This window comes from Equus przewalskii, chromosome 1 (genome assembly GCF_037783145.1).
Source record: "Equus przewalskii isolate Varuska chromosome 1, EquPr2, whole genome shotgun sequence".
Classification (NCBI taxonomy): Eukaryota; Metazoa; Chordata; class Mammalia; order Perissodactyla; family Equidae; genus Equus; species Equus przewalskii.
In genome coordinates, this window is record NC_091831.1 from 132,368,884 (window position 1) to 132,389,247 (window position 20,364).

General features: G+C 38.7%; 1 protein-coding gene across 5 annotated transcripts in view; it reads left to right on the top strand.

Annotated features, from left to right (window-relative positions):
* BNIP2 (BCL2 interacting protein 2) overlaps positions 1-20,364 on the top strand; it is a 38,603-nt gene that overhangs the window by 17,716 nt on the left and 523 nt on the right. For 3 of the 5 annotated variants that reach the window (XM_070623645.1, XM_070623660.1, XM_008539944.2), the window contains one exon: positions 1,098-1,145. In XM_070623645.1, the coding sequence (XP_070479746.1) occupies positions 1,098-1,145 (48 nt within the window). Of the gene's footprint in view, positions 1-1,097; positions 5,785-20,364 lie in introns of those variants that run through there. The other 2 variants (XM_008539946.2, XM_070623675.1) reach the window with 1 other exon arrangement.

Consider the following 20,364-nt stretch of genomic DNA (forward strand, 5'->3'; position numbering starts at 1 on the left):
AAAACTGAGTGTGGAAGTGCAGCAGTTTTTAAAATGTTTTAGATGTTTCCTTCAAACAACTGAGTGCAAGAGTGGCCAGGCAGATAATGATTGTTAAAATGTTTGAACGGAGTTTAAAAATAAAGTAATTATGAAATTAGTTCATAGGGATATTCACGTGTTGAAAGGATTGAATGTATATTGCATGCCTTATCAAGAATATGTACCTTTCAGATTTTCGATACCAGTATAAAAAATATTTTTAAATGTTGTTTATCTTGGCTTTACCACAGGCCAGGGCTGTGAGATCTGATTCACTAATGTTCAAGTGATTATAGTAATGGAAACAAGTGTGAAAAGTATCTTCATGTATCATACCAAATTGTTTTAAACTCCCCTCCATCAGTAATTGAAACTGCTACAAATATAATAGTAATAGACCATTGTACGTTATCTTTGAAAAGTTGTATGTAATTGTTGTGTGGTGATTACGTAATTCTTTTAATCCCCACTTGCCTAAATTTTGATAGGATCTCTGTGCAACCCACTACTAATCCTGTCGGATTTTTAAACTACATCTAGATATTTCTGATTATTAAATTCTATGGCTTCTTACTATTAAAATAAGTGAAAGCCATTCGTATTTTAAGTGTACCAATAAATTTTGGAGAATAATTATGGTTTCTATAAATATGCATTTTTATCACTGAATTTAACAATATTAATTGATCAGTTGGTTTCATTAGTTGCATTTTAATGTTTCAGTTAACAAAATCATTTTTGAGGGAGTTGTTTTTCCTGCTTATCTCACTTATCACTTAGATCCCTGCCAGAATACTACAATTTGACATTTTAGTATGCCTGTGTGCATCTGTATGTAGCGTGTTTTATAATCTTTAAAGAAACGACAGTCATGTTTCTTGCCAGTGCCCTCTTGCCTTTAAAAATTATCTTTCCTGGTTGGGGAAATGTTTGGTAACCTTTTTACTATGTCTGCTTCTTTGCAAAGCTTTGTTTTTAACAGAATAATATTCTGTGCTAAAAATAGTCATTATTTTTAGAAAGAAAATTATTCACTTGCTCGTGTCTTATTATCTATATTGTTTTTCATTAAACAGAGTTGATCAAGAGCTTAATGGAAAGCAAGATGAACCGAAAAGTGAACAGTAAGTTTGGCGTCCAGTCCAAACCAGACTGAAGAATGTGCTGATGAAGCAGTGCTCTTTTTTGCATTTATAATGCATTTATTGGCCCTGATTTTTATGTAACCTGTTACAAAATTGACTTGACATTTTCTTCATGGACTTTTGTATAAGGGACTGTTCACTGCTGTATTGGTTTGCGAATCTTTTGAATTTAGCTCTTTACTAGCTAATTATATTGCAATCATTTTATATTTTATATTACTAAATAGCAAAGAACCACACTTTATATAAAGCAGTTTTTGCATCTGTTTATTGAATGATGCATCTTCTTCAGTAAAATATTTATATGCCTAACTGGTAAAGGAAAGAGATAATATATATTTTTATGTTTTTGAGCAATATTTTTTAATGTATACCTGTCTTGTGGAAGAGTATGCAGGTAAATAAGACCATGAATTTGTAAAGTGCATGTTAGAATTTTTGTTTTTGTAAATGGTTAAATACGTTTCCTGGGTAGCTTAGAAAATAAAGTTGCCCTTAAGATGAGGGACAGTTAAACTGGTTCTCATGAATACCCAAAGGTCATGTACATAATCTAAGTAAATTAGTACCATCCTAAGTGTTTTTCTCACTTAATGTGTTCTGTTTCTTAATTCAGAAGTGCAAATACAAGTGTGTTACACACGTTTTCCTTTTTAAACTTAAAGACAAGTCAAAAAGCCATCTTTAGAACTAGAGAATGTAAGAGGCTAAGAATTGGGGTTTGTATATATGTATATGTGGGACATTTTGTCTTCTGGCCGAAAGTCAGAACTTTATAAAAATCTTAGGTTTGTTCACTAATGTGAAATAAGCTCTGTGTCCAGGGTATCACTCTCCTGAGTCTGTGTGAGTGCAGTGTAGTATTCAGAGAATGTGAGGAGTTATTCACTGTCACTACTTTTCTGTAGAAAACAGGAGCTGCTTTTTTAACTGCTCTCAATGTGGGCACTTTACTAAAATGCTTTCATATCAGTTATTTGAACTTGGTAGGTGTTTGACCTAGTCAGATATGGTTTCACATTTTCTGTTCAATCATGTTGACAGTACTGTAAATTAAGTTGTTTTGTAAGACTTAGAGCATCATTATATTACATGGTCTTGAATGACACATTTGATGTAAGCATATAAACTTTCTTGTTCACTTTGGTAAGTATCTTGACTCTACATTGAAATAAATACTACTTAGGCCTCAAAACAGAACTTAATTACCCACAAAATCATCCTAAAACAACAAATTGGTCTGGTATTTTGTCGCATATTTGCGTGACTCATATATATTTGGTAAACTTAGGACCCTCCTGATAGGACAGTCACACCATGCTCCAGCCTTTCCTTTAAGGTAATTTACAAAAGAGTGTCCTGGAGTAGCAAAATTGAAGTGGATGAGAGCTAAGCTTTAGTATTCTGTCTTAGACTGAACACACATGTGGCTTTTACTATTTTCATTTATTATGGAGTTTCTATTGCAAAAGAGAATTTTCCTTCACTTTTTGTCCGCCTCAGTCTTAAACTTGGCATGCTAACCTAAGTCCAATTATGGGAGGTGCTGGAAGATTCCCAGGATGAGGCCTTCTCCTTGACTTAACTTGGATCCAGGAGATGTAGGCAAATCCTGAACTAATGTCATTGTGGTGAAGAAAGCCAAAACCATCATTGCTTGCTCAAATCATAGAAACACTTTGTGTTGAAAAAGGAAACTAACAATAACAACGTAGGCATTCCTTCTGAATTTACCATATGAGGATTATGAGTAAAGGATCATATGGAATTTAGCTGTGATCAGAGTCGGTGTTTGTACAGTGTTTTAGGGAGTCTTTCCTCTGTCTATAAGTCTTTATCTCACTCAGAATACGCTGAGCTTTTTAAATAGGTGGTTTTCCTCCACATTAAGTACCCAGTTCTTCAGTTTCAATGCTTTCGGTGTTTATTGACTTTTGCTTTTGCAAGCATTGTTCCTAACTATGGATACAACTTGTTGCAAAAGTGGTGCATTTTCCTAAATAGTTTTAAGGAGAAGTGGCCTGTATTCTATTAGAACATTAAAACTCAGAAGGAACAGCGATAACACTTGGGATATGATGAAAGGGATGTGTTGTGGATCACTAGATAAAAAGGATAGCTGCTCTAACTTAGATTTTAATGGGATCTGGTATAGGGAAGTGCCCCATAATAAATGTTTCATAACTATAACACTTAAGATCCTAACTGGTAGGTTTGAGGGAAAGTGTTTATTAAATTTGTTATTTGTAATTGGTAGCCATGTGACGTTTACCCTGTATCAGTCAATTTGAATTTTCCATTACTGATTGAAGCGAAAGTACATATAATTGTATTAGTTTATCTTTCTGCTGGGGTCATGAATCTAACTTAACTGGTTTAATTTGATGCTTCTGTCACTATTATTTTGTTATAGTTGGGCTCTGAGTGCCTCTTTTAAGTCAAAAGTTTCTTGTATAAAGTAGTTTGATTGTGTTCTGCTTGATTATATTCCTCAGTAGCACCGAGGAAAATCACTATGTTGACCCCACAGTTTAAGCTTAATAGTCTTTAACTTGAGGAGAGGAGTATAAAGAAATGATTCTAAGTAGGGCCTAGGAGGATAGTTGGAAAGGAAGATAACAAAACAAGGAAGAGAAGGAAAACTATGAGGGGGTCAAGAGCTGTTACCTAAGATGCCACTGAATGTGTCTTGTTAAGGGAAGTAGTGTGTATGGCAGCTGCCATTACGAGTTTTGTATCCAGCAGGACAGCCTGCAGGTGACACACAGAATTTGTGAATAAGGAGACTGAGGAGTGAAAGGGGAAAAGGCTGATGATACCTGGAATGAGAATTGATATTTTCTTCTGCTTTGTCCCCTCATACAGAAGCAAGTTTCAACAGAGAGGGTCAGCAATTACAGTGCTGGATTAAAGTTTAGGACCAGGTTATTTTTCATATTTCATGGTTGGTAAACATTAAAGCAGCCTTCCAAAATGGGCATCACTATTTGGTAACTGCACTGAATTCTGAAATTTGCTGATTGACAAGTATATATTGGCAGCTAGAATTTCTTCAACTGCGATTTCAGAGTTTAAAAAGGTAAGGAATCTGCTTTTGGCGAGAAGACTTGTAAATGACTGTACAGCATTACTATTTGGCTGTTTTAGGAGTGCTCAGGGAATTTGGGAGTGTTTGATTTAATACAGAAGTGGCTTTTTAGATTTCTTCAGTTGATAGAGAAACTAGTAATTAGGATATATTGGGTAGAACAGGCCAGTTTCCTGATGAGATTAGTAACGTAGATAAGGTGACAGTAGCTTCTTTTTCCCGTGTTATATGTGTAAAATTGCTGACGTTGCAATTGCTCAATCAGAAGGGAGGAAGGCAGGCTGGAAATAATTAATTAATTGCTACCCCATTCTATTTTTTCCCCATCCTGTATGGATATTTGAGAAATGGATTACAAATCTCAGAAGAATGAGATAGACAGGAATTAATGTACTTATTAGTTAGACTGACTATTCTGTTAGAGTTTATCTTGTCATAGGGAACAGGAAATGTATAACTTGAGTTGCTGGGAGAGTGAGTCAGAAACTTAGACTTGCATGGGAAAGTGAGCTGGAAAGGAAAGTGGGAGGTTATCTATTCAGTGTTCTAATAGCCCAGAAAAATTGCCTAGGGAGCCTTTCACCCCCTTTTCCTGTCCCAAGATTCTAAATGAATTAGACTCAGATCAATGGTGAGTCCCAGTAACGTAACTTTTCTTTAAAGTTCTAAGTGGTGACTGAAAATAAGGTGATGAGTTGAACAGTAAAGAGTGGCACTAAAATTTGAACGGAACTATTATTTTGTTGCAGCTATATATGATAGATCTACTTAATTTCGTATGTTTTGAGAACTACTTGGAAAATGCTAGGAAAGTTCACATAAAGCACTTAATAACTAATCTAACACCAGATGAAAATATAGGGTTTAATGCTTCCAAATTAATATATTAAGCTGTTTGCTTCAGATTGCTATCTGATTCTATCTTATAAGACATGCTCCAAGAGGTTTAAACATTTGCATTTTGAAGTTTTTATGCATTTTCACATTCAGTGTGGCTAAGGAGGAACTTGGAAAATAATATTAGCTACTCCACTGCAGTTTTTGTATACGGACTTCTAAAATTATGCCCCTTAAACAGTTTATTTTCATGAACCCAGCTGGTAAATATTGGTGGTGTTCAGGGCCACTGACTTGCACAGCCCTTGGAGCACCACCCACACAGAACACAACTCAGAGTTTGTTCCACACTAACGCACTTTGATATGTATTTCAAAACTTCAAACATTTTTCTTACCATAAATCGCATGTTGCCATTTAGACACAACTACCATACTGTGGTCATTTCACTCCTATTCAGATGATATTGCTTAACCCAGTGCTGTCATTTTCCAGTGTGAGGAATTCAGTTCTGATGACTGTGTGCAAGATGTTAATGTGGTCCCTGTAAGAAATACTAGAGTTGGTCTTGACTTCTTGAGGAGATGTAATATTTTATTTTCCTTTCACTTGTTAGGAGTACAGTAACTTGTATTGTTGCACATCGTATTCTTGCAACGTTAATGAATTTAAATAAATTAATTGGAAAATTTGGTTTTGACTCATTTTATCACATTTTTCTATCTTCCATTTTCCCACTAAATTTTTATGCTCAGTGATCTTGTAAGCTTTTCAAATCGTTTTAGACCCTTGCTCTTGTTTCTCTTTCTGTAGTCTGGATGCTGCTTCCTGTTCTTCAAGGGGGTGAAGAGTTCACCCTGCTTTAATTTTAAACATCATCTTATCTATAATCAAACTTCGTATTTCATAGTTTAGAATTATTTTAGTTAGTGGGGAATCCAGTGGTGAAATCAGTAAGTGGCTGAAAACATGTGTAAATGAGAACTTGTTTAGCTGATAGACCTGCTCAGAGATTCCAGTTGGTAGCACTTGTTTTTGCATTTATGCCTTAATCACTGTTCAGTTGCTTCGTGGCAAACAGCTGTACACATTACTTCTGCCTTTAATCAACAGTTAGGATACCATTTGGGATTATGTAAACTCAAATATATATTGAAGTATTTGCCTTGCATTAGCCACACATTTTAAATACAAATTCTCCCTAATTAAAGTTATTCATGAATCACAGACTGAACGCTTTCTGGGCTAAATGAATTGCAGCCCTGTTTTGAATGGTAAAGAAATACCTGGTATAATCTTTGCAGAATTTGTCTTCAATTTAGTATTGCAGGGTCTTCAGCAGTATTACCCTAAACACGCCTCAGGCTTAAAATGTGACTGCCCTGTATTTGCTAATTGTGCATCTAACAGTGGAGAAGATGAGTCTCTAAAAATTATAATTCCCTTATGAACGATTTACTAAACCTGGTGAACTACTCGGAAAGTAAGCGTGTCCACCCGTCTAGGGCTTGAAAGCTCCGGGCCCCATGCCCCTCCTCTCTCCACGCCCCCGCCCTCCCCTCGCAAGGTTTGAATGGCGTGCGGGAGCCGGGGGTGGGCGGGGCCTTCCCGCCCTCCCGCGTGGTGTCACTTCCAGGTTCTGCGAGCGCTTCCGGGTCGTCCGCCCAGTTCTGCGGTTTTTGCGGCGGCTGAAGAAGTGATAGGGGAAGTAGGTACCTCCCGCTGGGCTGCTGGCCGCGCCGCTTCTGTCGGCTTCGCGGCGGGAAGCGCCTTACCCACAGGTACTGGGTGAGCCGGGCCCGCGCTCCTGGTCGGAGCTGGGGTCACGGTCTGTCGGGTCTTCTCCAAGGGCTGCATGGAGGGTGAGGGCCCTTCCCGCCCGGGGCCCGGGGGCAGCCCGTTACCGACTTTGCTGCCGGGATGACGCCGCAGCGGGTACCCAGGAAGGGAAGGGAGGCGGCTGGAGGCTTCTTGTCCATAGGGCGAAGGCTGGACGGTCCTAGGGGCAGGTCCTCAGGCCAGCACCGTCTTTTGGGTGAATGTCTAGAGCGTCCAGGGTGATTTGATTTTTGTTTTGTTTTGTTGGCCGAATATGGGGGAGCGCATACCTTGAGTGTCTCCAGTCTTGTGCTCCGTCCCTTGGTTGAAGTCTGCCTTCCAACTTCATGCGAACTCTGATGAGGGAATGAATTTAGACCGGATGATTTGATCGAGAAGGACTAGGACTATTGAGTTACTTCCGAATGTGGAGCCTTCTAATTTAATTTTCTAAACTGCAAAATGAAGGAGTACTGAATTTGTGTGGCTGATACATCTAAAAGATTTGAACACTTCACGACGAACTTTTAAGAATCTCAGAGCATTAAAGCAAGTAATTTTAACTAAGTTTAAATAACATAGCTATTTTTAAATTATTTTTATTGCGGTTTAATTGATTTGTAACATTAGTTTCAGGTGTACAACATAATGATTCGATATTTGTATGCATTGCGGAATGATCACCATGAGCAATAAGTCTAGTTAACGTCCCTCACACGAAATTTTTTTTCTTGTGATGAAGACTTTGAAGATATCTTAGCAACTTCCAAATATACTATGCAGTATTCTTAACTGTAGTCACGATGTTGTACATTACATCCCCAGGACTTACTTATTTTGTAACTGAAAGTTTATACCCCCTTCACCCGTCTCCATCCCAACCACCAATCTGTTCTCTGGATCTGTGAGCTGTTTTTCTGTTTGTTTTGTTTTTTGGATTCCACATGTAACTGAAATCATAGGGTGTTTGTCTTTCTCTGACTTCTTTCAGTTAGCATACTGCCCTCAAGGTCCCTTCATGTTGTCGAAAATAGCAAGATTTCATTCTTTTGTACTGGCTGAATAATAATCCATTGTGTATGTATGTATACACCATAATTTATTATCCATTCATCCGTCCCTGGACACTTAGGTTGTTTCCATATCTTGGCTGTTTTAAGTAATGCTGCAGTGAACCTGGGGGTGCATATATCTTTTTGAATTAGTGTTATCGTTTTCTTCAGATGAATAGCCAGAAGTGGAATTACTGGATCAGATGATAGTTCTGTTTTTAACTTTTTGAGGAGTCTCCGTACTGTTTTCCATAGTGGCTGCACCTTTTACTTTCCTACCACAACGCACAAGGGTTCCCTTGCCTCCACATCCTTGCCAAAGCTTGTTTCTTGTCTTTTAATAAAACCATTCTAACAGGTGTGAGGTGATAACTCATTGTGGTTTTGATTTGCATTTCCCTGATGATTAGTAATGTTGAGCATCTTTTCATGTGCCTCTTGGCTGTGTGTATGTCTTCTTTGGAAAATATCTATTTAGATCCCCTACCCATTTTTAAATCAGGTTGCTTTTTGCTCTTGTGTCATTTCTTTTTATATTTTGGATATTAACTCCTTATCAGATATATAATTTGCAAATATTTTCTCCCATTCTGTAGGTTGCGTTTTCATTTTGTTTGTTTTGTTTTTTACTTATAACTATTATTTATATATTATATCATTTTGAACCCCTTTACAGTATTTGGTTATATTCATTGTGTTCAGCATTCTAGTTCACTTATCTTCTCATCAGCTCGATTTAGTTTAATATTTAACTCATATATTGTGTGTCTTTTTAACACATATAAACATATATGTTTATATATAAAGTCAATATTATGAATATGATTCAAAATTTCTATGTCTGTTTTACATCGACTGCATTTGTTTTCTTTTTACCTCTTGACCCCCTCTACCAATTTTCTCCCCTCAATCCCTTGCCTCTGGCAACCACCAATCTGTTCTCAGTCTGTGAGCTTGGTTTTTTTTTCAGATTCCACTCCACATATGAGAGAGATCATACAGTATTTGTCGTTCTCTACCTGACTTATTTCACTTAGCATAATGCCCTCAAGATTCATCCATGTTGTCGCAGATGTCAAGATAGCATTCTTTTTTTTTTTTTTTTTTTCCTTTTTCTCCCCAAAGCCCCCGGTACATAGTTGTATATTCTTTGTTGTGGGTCCTTCTAGTTGTGGCATGTGGGACGCTGCCTCAGCGTGGCTTGATGAGCAGTGCCATGTCCGCACCCAGGATTCGAACCAATGAAGCACTGGGCCGCCTGCAGCGGAGCACGCGAACTTAACCACTCGGCCACGGGGCCAGCCCCAGATAGCATTCTTTTTTAATGGCTGAATGGTATCCCATTGTATATGTATATACATCACAATTTCTTTATCCATTCATCCATCCATGGACACATAGGTTGTTTCCATATCTTGGCTATTGAAAATAATGCTGCAATGAATATGGGGTACATGTATCTTTTCGAGTTAGTGTTTTTGTTTTCTTCGGATAAATGCCCAAAAGTGGAATTGCTGGATCATGTGGTAGTTCTATTTTTAATTTTTTGAGGAACCTCCGTACTGTTTTCCATAGTGGGTGCACCAGTTTACATTCCCACCACCAGTGCAGAAGGATTCCCTTTTCTCCACATCCTCACCAACACTTGTTATTTCTTGTCTTTTTGTTAACAGCCATTCTAACAGGTAAGAGATGGCTCATTGTGGTTTTGATTTGCATTTCCCTGATGGTTAGTGATGTTGAGCATCTTTTAATGTACTTGTTGGCCATCCGTATGTCGTCTTTGGAAAAATGTCTATTCAGGTCTTCTGCCCATTTTTTAATCAGTTTATTTATTCTTTTGCTATCAGCTTGTATGAATTCTTTATATATTTAGGATATTAAACCCTTATCAGTTATGTGATTTGCAGATATTTTCTTCTGTTTTGTAGGTTGTCTTTTCATTTAGTTGATGGTTCTCTTTGCTGTACAGAAGCTTTTTAGTATGATGTAGTCACACTTATTTGTTTTTGCTTTTGTTGCTTTTGCTTTTGGTGTCAGATTCAAAAAATCACCAAGACCTATGTCAAGGAGTTTACTGCCTATGTTTTCTTCTAGGAGTTTTATAGTTTCTGGTCTTACATTCATGTCTTTAATCCATTTGAATTAATTGTTCTGTATGGTGTAAGATAGTAGTCCAGTCTCATTCTTTTGCCTGTAGCTGTCCAGTTTTCCCATCACCATTTATTGAAGAGACTGTCTGTTCCCCATTATATATTCTTTGCTCCTTTGTAGTAAACTAACTGACCGTATATGCCTAGGTTTATTTCTGGGCTCTTGATTCTGTTCCATTGATCTATGTATCTTGTTTTATGCCAATATCATGCTATTTTAATTACTGTAGCTTTGCAATATAGTTTGAAATGAGGGAGCCTGATGCCTCCAGCTTTGTTCTTTCCCAAGATTGCTTTGGCTATTGGGGTTTTTTTGTGGTTCCATACAAATTTTAGGATTATTTGTTCTGTTTCTTTGAAAAATATCATTAGAATTTTGATAGGGATTGCATTGAATCTGTAGATTGCCTTGGGCGGTTTGAACATTTTAACAATACTGACTTCCAGTCCATGAGCACAGAATATCTTTTCATTTGTTTCTGTCTTCAATTTCTTTCATTAATGTCTTGTAGTTTTCAATATACGGGTCTTTCACTTCCTTGGTTGAATTTATTCCTAGGTATTTTATTCTTTTTGATGCAGTTGTAAATGGGATTGTCTTCCTTATTTCTCTTTCTAGCAGTTCATTATTGGTGTTCAGAAACACAACAAATTTTTGTGTATTGGTTTTGTATCCTACAGCTTTACTGTATTTGCTTATTAGTTCTAACAGTTTTTTGATGGAGTTGTTAGGGTTTTTTATATATACGATCATGTCATTTACAAATAGTGACAGTTTTACTACTTCCTTTCCAATTTGGATGCCTTTTATTTCTTTTTCTTGCCTAATTGTTCTGGCTAGGACTTCCAATACTATGTTGAATAGAAGTGGCAAGAGTGAGCATCCTTCCTTTTCTTTTCCTGATCGTAGAGGAAAGGCTTTCAGCATTTCACCATTGAGTATGATGTTAGCTGTGGGCTTGTCATGTGTGGGCTTTATTGTGTTGAGGTACTTTTTTTCTCTCTGTATCCACTTTGTTGAGAGTTTTCTCATAAATGGATGTTTAATTTTGTTATGCTTTTTCTGTACCTATTGTGATGATCATATGATTTTTGTCCTTCATTGTGTTAATGTGGTGTTATATCACATTGATTTTTTTTGTGTGGATGTTGAACCATTCTTGCATCCCTGGAATAAATCCCATTTGATCGTGGTATATGATCCTTTTAATGTAGTGTTGAATTTGATTTGCTAGTATTTTGTTGAGGATTTTTGCATCTATGTTCATTGGTGATATTGGCCTGTCATTTTTTTTTCAAGTGGCATCCTTATTTGGTTTTGGTATCAGGGTAATGCTAGTGCCATAAAATGGGTTTGGAAGAGTTTTCTCATCTTCTGTTTTTTGGAAGAGTTTGAGAAACATTGGTATTAATTCTTCTTTCAATCTTTAGTAGAATTCACCAGTGAAGCTGTCTGGTCCTGGACTTTTGTTAGGAGGTTTTTTTGGGTTTTTTTGTTTGTTTTTGTTTGCTGAGGAAAATTCACCCTGAGCTAACATCTGTTGCCAATCTTCCTCTTTTTCTTGAGGAAAATTCACCCTGAGCTAAAATCTGTGCCAGTCTTCCTCTATTTTTTATGTGGGTTGCCACCACAGCGTGGCCACCTACAAGTGGTGTAGGTCTGTGCCCAGGAACCAAACCCGGACCACTGAAACAGAGCGTGCTGAACTCAACCACAGGGCTGGCCCCTGTGTTGGGAGGTTTTTGATTACTGATTCCATCTCTTTCTTAGTAATTGGTTTGTTCAGATTTTCTATTTTGTTGTAGTCAGTCTTGGTAAGTCGTATGTTTCTAGGAGCTTATTCATTCCTTCTAGTTTGTCCAATTTGTTGGTGTATAATTGTTCATAGTAGTCTCTTATGATCCTTTGTATTTTTGTGGTGTCAGTTGTAACATTTTCTCTTTCATTTCTGATTTTATTTGGGTCCTCTTTTTTTCCTGGTGAGTCTAAGGCTTGTCAATTTTGTTTATCTTTTCAGAGAACCAGCTCTTATTTTCATTGATCTTCTCCATTGTCTTTATAGTCTCTATTTCATTTATTTCTGCTCTAATCTTTGTTATCTCCTTCCCTCTGCTAACTTTGGGCTTTGTTCTTTTTCTGATTTCTTGCAGTGTAAAGTTATGTTGTTTGAGACTTTTGTTTCTTGAGGTGGGCATTTATTGCTATGAATTTCCATCTTAGAACTGCTTTTGTTATATCCCACAAATTTTGGTACCTTTCCGTTTTCATTTGTCTCAAGGTATTTTTTTATTGTCTTTTGATTTCCTCTTTGACCCATTAGTTGTTTGGTATCATGTTTAATTTCCACATATTTGTGTATGTTCCAATTTTCTTCATGTAATTAATTTCTTGTTTCATACCATCATGGTTGGAAAAGATGCTTGATATGATTTCAGTTCTCTTAAATTTCCTAAGACTTGTTTTGTGTCCTAACATAGGATCTATCCTGGATAATGTTCCATGTGCACTTGAGAAGAATATGTATTCTATTGCTTTTGGAGGGAATGTTCTGTGTATATCTGTTAAGTCCATCTGGTCTAATGTGTCTTGTAAGCTGATGTTTCCTTATTGATTTTCTGGATGATATATTTACTGATGAAAGTGGAGTATTAGAATCCCCTACTGTTGTTGTCTTGTCTATTTCTCCCTTTAGGTCTATTAATATTTGCTTTATATATTTAGGTGCTCCTATGTTGGGTGGATAAATATTTACAAATGTTATGTCCTCTTGGTGGATTGACCCCTTTATCATTATGTAACGCCCATCTTTCTCTCTTATTACAGTCTTTGGTTTAATCTATTTTTTCTGATGTAGGTATAACTACTCCAGCTCTCTTTTGGTTTCCATTTTCATGGAATATCTTTTTGCATCCCTTCACTTTCAGTCTGTATGTGTCCTTGCATCTAAAGTGAGTCTCTTATAGACAGCTTATAGATGGGTCTTGTTTTTTTATCCATTCAGCTGCTCTATGTGTTTTGGTTGGAGAATTCAATACAGTTATATTTGAGTAATTATTGATAGGTATGTGCTTATTGCCCTTTTGTTAATTGTTTACTGGCTATTTTTGTAGTTCCTCTCTGTTCCTTTCTTCTTTTGCTCTCTTCCTTTGTAGTTTGAGGACATTCTTTAGTGGTATACTTATATTTCTTTTTCCTTATCTTTGGTGTATTTACTGTAGGTTTTTGCTTTGTGGTTACCATGAGGCTTACGTACAACAACATGTAACAGTCTATTTTTGATGATGATTTCCTTTGCTCTGCAGAAACTATTTAGTTTGGTGTAATCCCACTTGTTTATTTTTGCTTTTGTTGCCTTTGCTTTTGGAGTCAGATCCAAAAAATCATTGCCCAAGACCAATGTCAAGTAGCTGGCACCTGTGTTTTTCTAGGAGTTTTATAGTTTCAGGTCCTAGATTCAAGTCTTCAATCCATTTTGAGTTAATTTTTGTGTATGATGTAAGTTAGTATGGCATGTGTCACTTGACAGAGGTACATTCTGAGAAATGCATCATTAGGCAATTTCATCATTGTGCAAACATCATAGAGTGTGCTGAAGAGGAACAAAATTTGCCACACCGAATGTGTGTGTCTTAAACATGAGGATTATTTTAGGCTGGTGTTTTTTTGTTTTGTTTTGTTTTTTTGAGGAAAATTAGCCCTGCGCTAACTACTGCCAATCCTCCTCTTTTTGCTGAGGGAGACTGGCCCTGAGCTAACATCCATGCCCATCTTCCTCTACTTTATACGTGGGACGCCTACCACAGTATGGCTTTTGCCAAGTGGTGCCATGTCTGCACCCGGGATCCGAACCAGCAACCCCCAGGCTGCCGAGAAGCAGAACATGAGAACTTAACCGCTGCGCCACCGGGTCGGCCCCCTAGGCTGGTTATTTTTAAGGAAAAAAAAGACTGTTAAAAGTTTTTCTTGTTACCTCCCCCTTAACTTTCTAAAAGAATTCAGATGAAGAAAGCTATCCCAGGAAGTGAACCATCACCTTAGTATAACATGGACAAGGCAGTAGACAGGGAGGAACCTAGAGAAGCCTGTTTGTTGGGCTCCCCTCTGTGTTCTTCTGTTTCTGTGTGGCCAAACACTTGTTTTCCAAACATTTGCTCCTTTTCACCCACCTGTGAATTGCCTTCCTTCCCTTTGAAGTCCCTGACTCTCCTCACTCCCAACATCTTCCTTTGTCTTTAGCTGAGGATAGTATTTAAGGTGAGGGCTGTGGCCATTTCAGCAAGTTACTCAGTTTTCTTGGGTTTTTCCTATGTGTACATATTGCTAGACTTTTGTCATTCTCTTGTTAATCTGTCACAAACCTAGATGGTATAGCCTACTACACACTAGGCTATATGGTACTAATCTCATGGGACCACCATCATATATGTGGTCCATCATTGACCAAACATTGTTATGTGGCATGAGACTGTAGTCTAGTTTCATTCTTTCACATGTGGCTGTCCAGTTTCCCCATCTCCATTTATTGAAGAGACTGTTTCTTCCCCCTGTGTATTCTTGGCTCCTTTGTCATAAATTGAGCATATACGCGTGTGTTTATTTCTGGGCTCTCAATTCCGTTCCATTGATCTGTATATCTGTTTTATGCTGATATCATACTGTTTTGAGTACTATAGCTTTGTAGTATTGTGGGAAATCAGGAAATGTGATACCTCCAGCTTTATTCTTCTTTCTGAAGATTGCTTTAGCTATTGGGTTCTGTTGTAGTTCCATATGAATTTTAAATTGTTTGTTCTAGTTCTGTGAAAAATGCCATTGGAATTTTGATAGGGATTGCATTGAATCTGTAGATTGCTTTGGGTAGTGTGGACATTTTAACAATGTTAATTCTTCCAGTCCATGAGCATGAAATAGCTTTCCATTTATTTGTGTCATCTTTGGTTTCTTTCATCGGTGTCATAGTTTTCAGTGTAGAGGTCTTTTACCTCCTTGGTTTAATTTATTCCTGGGTATTTTATTCTTTTTGATCAATTGTAAGTGGGACTGTTGTTTTTTTTTTTAAAGATTTTATTTTTTTTCCTTTTTCTCCCCAAACCCCCCAGTACATAGTTGTATATTCTTCGTTGTGGGTCCTTCTAGTTGTGGCATGTGGGATGCTGCCTCAGTGTGGCTTGATGAGCAGTGCCATGTCTGCACCCAGGATTCGAACCAACGAAACGCTGGGCCACCTGCAGCAGAGCGCGCGAACTTAACCACTCGGCCACGGGGCCAGCCCCGGGACTGTTTTCTTAATTTCTCTTTCTGATAGTTCATTGTTAACTTATGGCTGTTTTCTAGATAACTCAAACTTTTGTCAAATGGGCTGACAAGATTCTGTACTCCTGCTTTTGTCAAGTTTATATCTCCCTTATTGGGAACTCTTCTTGCCCTTTTTAATTCCCTCTCCCTTTACTTACTTACTGATTTATTTACTTATACTTCTAGATTTTTTTGCCTTCATTCATTTATTGAACAATATTTATTTGGCTCCTATTATGTGTCAGGTACTATTCTAGATGCCTCATTTATTTCACTGAACAAAACAGAGAGAAGTCCCTGCCCTGATGCATCATACATTCTATTGAAGGATGCAGAAAAGAAACCTAAAATAAGTAAATTATATAATGTGTTAGAAGGTGATAGTGCCATCAAAAAAAACCATTGGAGGAGGGGTCAGCTAGTGGCATAATGTTAAGTTCACGCACTCCACTTTGGCGGCCTGGGGTTTGCCAGTTCAGATCCTGGGTATGGACCTATGCCCTGCTTATCAAGCCATGCTGTGGCAAGTGTCTCACATATAAAATAGAGAAAGATGGGCACAGATGTTAGCTCAGGGCCAGTCTTCCTCAGCAAAAAGAGGATTGGTGGCAGATGTTAGCTCAGGGCTAACCTTCCTCACAAAAAAATAAAAAACCTTGGAGGATAAAGGGAGATTGGGAAGTTCCAGAGTGGAGTTGGGAGTGGTATTTTCAATATGGTGGTCAGCTTTGGCCTCATTAAGTATGTGCTGTTCTTGAAGGAATTAAGAGAACCAAGTGGATATCTGGGGGAAGAACATTCCAGATAGAAAGAACAGCCTTCACAAAGGCTTGCATAAACAGCAATATGTCTGTCGTGTTCTAAGAAGAACCAGGCAGTATGTCTAGAGAAGGGCGAGAGCGAGGGAGGTGGTAGATCAGAGAGATAATAGGCAACCAGATTATTGTAAGGACTGAGTGAAATGGAAGCCATGGGAGGTTTTGAGCAGAGAAGTGAGATGTTCTAACCTGTGTTTTAAAAGATCATCTGGCTGCTGAGTTGGGATTAGAGTGTAGGGGGAGCATGGAAGCAGGGAAACCAGTTAGGAAGCTGTTCCAGGTAATCTAAATGACAGATGATAGTGGCACAGACCAGGATGATAACAATGGAAATGGTGAGAAATGGTTGGATTCTGAATGCGTTTTGAAGGTAGAGTTTACAAGATTTGCTGGGTATTAAATGTGGAGGTGAGAAAGGAGGGAGGGAAAGGGGGATGACTTCAAGGGTTTTGCCTCTGCCCCTAGAAGTATGGAGGTATATCACCTGAGATGGGAAAGACAACAAGGAGAGATGTTGAGTAGGCAGTTGGATCCAGGAGTGAGTTACTGGGCAAGGTCTGTGCTAGTATATGAATTTGGGAATCTTCAGCAATGGTATTTAAAGCCATGAGACTGAATGTTATTACTAAGCAATGAGCATAGACAGAAAGCAGCAGAGGACCAAGGACAGTGTCTTGTAACATTGAGAGTTCAGGAAGAGGGTCAGCCAACAAATGATGCTAAGAAAGATCAACAGTGAATTTAAGAGAGCAACCCAAAAAGTATGTTGTCCGAGAAGCTAAGCCAAGATCCTTTATCAAAGAGGAGGCAGTAATCAGCTGTGTCAAATGCTTAAGTCTAGTGAGGACTGAGAATTGAGGATTAGCTTTAGCAATGGCTGTTGGTGACCTTCACCATGTGTTTCATTTGAGTGCTGGAGGCAAAAGCCTATGAGGAGTGAATTTAAGAGAAAAGGAATGACAGATAGTAAGTAGAGACAACTCTTAGGAGTTTTGCTACAAAGAAGAGCAGAGAAAGCGTGTAGCTGGTGAGGGAAGTGGGTTGAGACTTTTTTGTTAAAGATGGGAGAAGTAGCCACCTGTTTGTTTGCTGACGGGAATGATCCATAGAGATGGGAAATTGATGGTGAAGGAGAGAAGGAATGACTAAATTGTTGGGACAGTATCCTTGAGTGTACTGGAGGCTAGGACCTGATGCACTGGTAGAAGGATTGTACTCAGATAACAGTGTGGATGGTTCAACTATAGTGACAGGCAGGAAGGCATAGTCTAGGCACACAGATATTGGTAGGTGGTTAGATGTAGTTTTGAGAGTCTAGAAGTTTCCATTGCTTCAGTTTCCTCAGTAAAGTAGAAAACTTTGTATCTCACTTAGGTACTTTTATATTTGATATTAACATTTTGACATACGACCGAGTTATTTATTCACTAACAAATACTTATTGAATACATACGTTATACTAGGCATTGTTCCAGATGATAAATATATAACTGTGAGCAAAAGTCCCTACCATCATGGAACGTCTATTTTAGTGGCTGGAAACAGAATAAGCATATATATGTCAGCTTCAATTAATGGTATGAATGAAAATAAAGCATTGTAAGGGGGAAGGAGGGCAGATCTTTTTTATAGCTTTGTCACAGAAGTCCTTTCTGATGAAGTCATGTTTGAGCAGAGATATGAGTCAAATGTAGTGAACCATGCAGGTATCTGGGAAGAACATTCAAAGCAAGAACAGCCGGTGCAAAGGCCCTAAAGCAAGAACATCTTGCCATATCGAAGAGCAGCAAGGGACCAGTATGACTGGAGCAGAGTGAATGAGGGAGTAAGTGGAAAAAGATACATTCAGAGAGGTAGTGGGGGGCCCAGATCATGTAGGCCTTGCAAACCACTAGAAGGACTTTGTTTTTTACTCTGAGATAGGATGCTGCCATCTGAGGTTTTGAATAAATGGGTGATGTGGTTTGATTTATGTTTAAAAGGCTTAGTGTGGCTGGGGTGGGGGTTGGGTAGGCAAGGGTAGAAAGCTATCACAGTAATCTTAGTGACAGATGATGGGCTGATGGTAACTTAGTGCTAGCGGTGGAGATGGTAAAAGTTGTCAGATTCTGGCAATATATAGAAGGAAGCACTGACAGGATAGGCTGACAGATTGGATGCAGGGTGAGAGAAAAGTTAAAACTAGAAGGTCTGAGGGCTGTCTTACTGGAAGACTAGATTTACTGTTTAATGTGGTGGCAAACTGAGGGCAGAAAAAGTTTGGAGGGGTGGTGCAAAGGGTTTCTGGACTCAATTCCAGTGTGTGGGTGTGGAAACTTCCCCACACCAACAAGCAGTTCTTGGACACCAGCAGGATGTCGGAGAATTCAGCTCAATTCTGACCCAGAGATAGAATCAGATTCCACAGGTAAAGGGCTCAGTCCCACAAGACCACCTCCCACTTCAGGCATCACTTGCAAGTCCCCGGTTGTGACCTGTACTTCTGGCCAGCTGGCTATAAGTCAGAGGTTTCCACGACCCCCTTTCCTCAGGTTCCATTAATTTGCCTGAGCGGCTCACAGAACTCAGAGAAAGGTTACTTAATAGATCACCAGTTTATTGTAAAAGGATATTAAAGTATACAATAGTCAGATGAAGAGATATGTAGGGCAACGTTCAGAACAAAAGAGCTGCTGTCATCATGGAGCTTGGGGCCCGGCAAGGTGGCAAGAGGAAGCATTCTGCTTCCCCAACATGCAAGCTCTCTAAAGAAAGATTGACAGGCTGTCCTTTTGGGTTTTTATGGAGTCTTCATTACATAGTCATGATTGACCAACTAAGTCTTTGGCCATTGGCAATTGATGCAACCTTAAGTTCCCCCTTCCTGGAAATGTGGGGGTGGAACTGAAAGTCTCAATCCTCTGATCACAGGGCTTGTTCTCCTGGCAACCAGCCCCCGCCCTTGGGTGGAGTCCAGAAGTCACCTTCATTAACATAAACAAGAAATTCCAAGGGTTTTGGGAGCTGAGAGCCAGGAATTATGGACAAAGATCAGATATATAAGAAAAACATATTTTGGTCATCTGACCAAATATATATTTCTTAAAAATCACAATATCACAGGTAGTATCAGGAGTTGGTGTTTGACAAATTTGATTTGAGCTACCTACTTGATATTTCTGTCCACTGTCGAGTAGACAATTTTATATATGGCAACAAGGGGAGAAGTCAGGACTGGAGGTATAAATTTGAGAGTCATCAACAGATACGTAGTATTTAAAGCTATAAGTCTGGGTGAAGTAACTACAGGAGTAAAGCGTATAAAGGGCAGGCATCGGAAGCCTTAGGGCACTCAAGTAATTAGAAGTCCGGTTGCTGAGGAGGAACCAGCAAAAGACAAACAAGAAAAATGGTAGTATCCAGTGATGTGGGAGGAGAGTGGGGTCCCAAAAGCCCAAGAAAAGGTTTCACGAGGCAGAAGTGATCTAGTGCATCAAATGCTCACAAGGTGTGTAATGTGACGACTGCTACCTGACCATTATTTTTGCTGAGCTTTGCCTGATGATTGCTCCTTGAATCTATCTCCTTCTGTCCACCTCTAAACTGAAAGTGCCGTGGTCAGGGATCTTGTACGTGACACGTAGTAGCTCAGTGTTTGTTGACTCTGTACTACTGCTGCCCTCCTCTCTCCCTAATCTTGCTCTCAAGTTCGTTCTTCCCCTTGCTACCCATATGTCTCACCTTTCCTGCCTGGAATGCTTCACTGGCTCCGCATCGCCTGCGCTGTAAACCCTGGCACTTCTCCTGATGGAACATATCCCTCCGTACCATCTTTTACAGCCTCATCTCCCACCGCTTCCTATTCATACTTACCCCCTAATAATACAAAACAAATTGTATTATTTCATCCTTCTATGGCTTTACTCATTCTATCCTTTCAGCTTAGGATGACTTTCCTCCTTTGCTTGGCTAAGTCTAGCTTGAAGAATCAGGAAGCTTTTGGGAGCTGACTCATTCAAGTCCACAGACAGCCTCCATAGTACACTGTGTATATCTCTATCACAGGTCTCATTCTCTCTTGAATTTAACTTTTTTGTATGTCTGTTACCCTGTGTAGAGTATACATTTTTTAGGGTTAGGAGTGTATCTTTATTCCT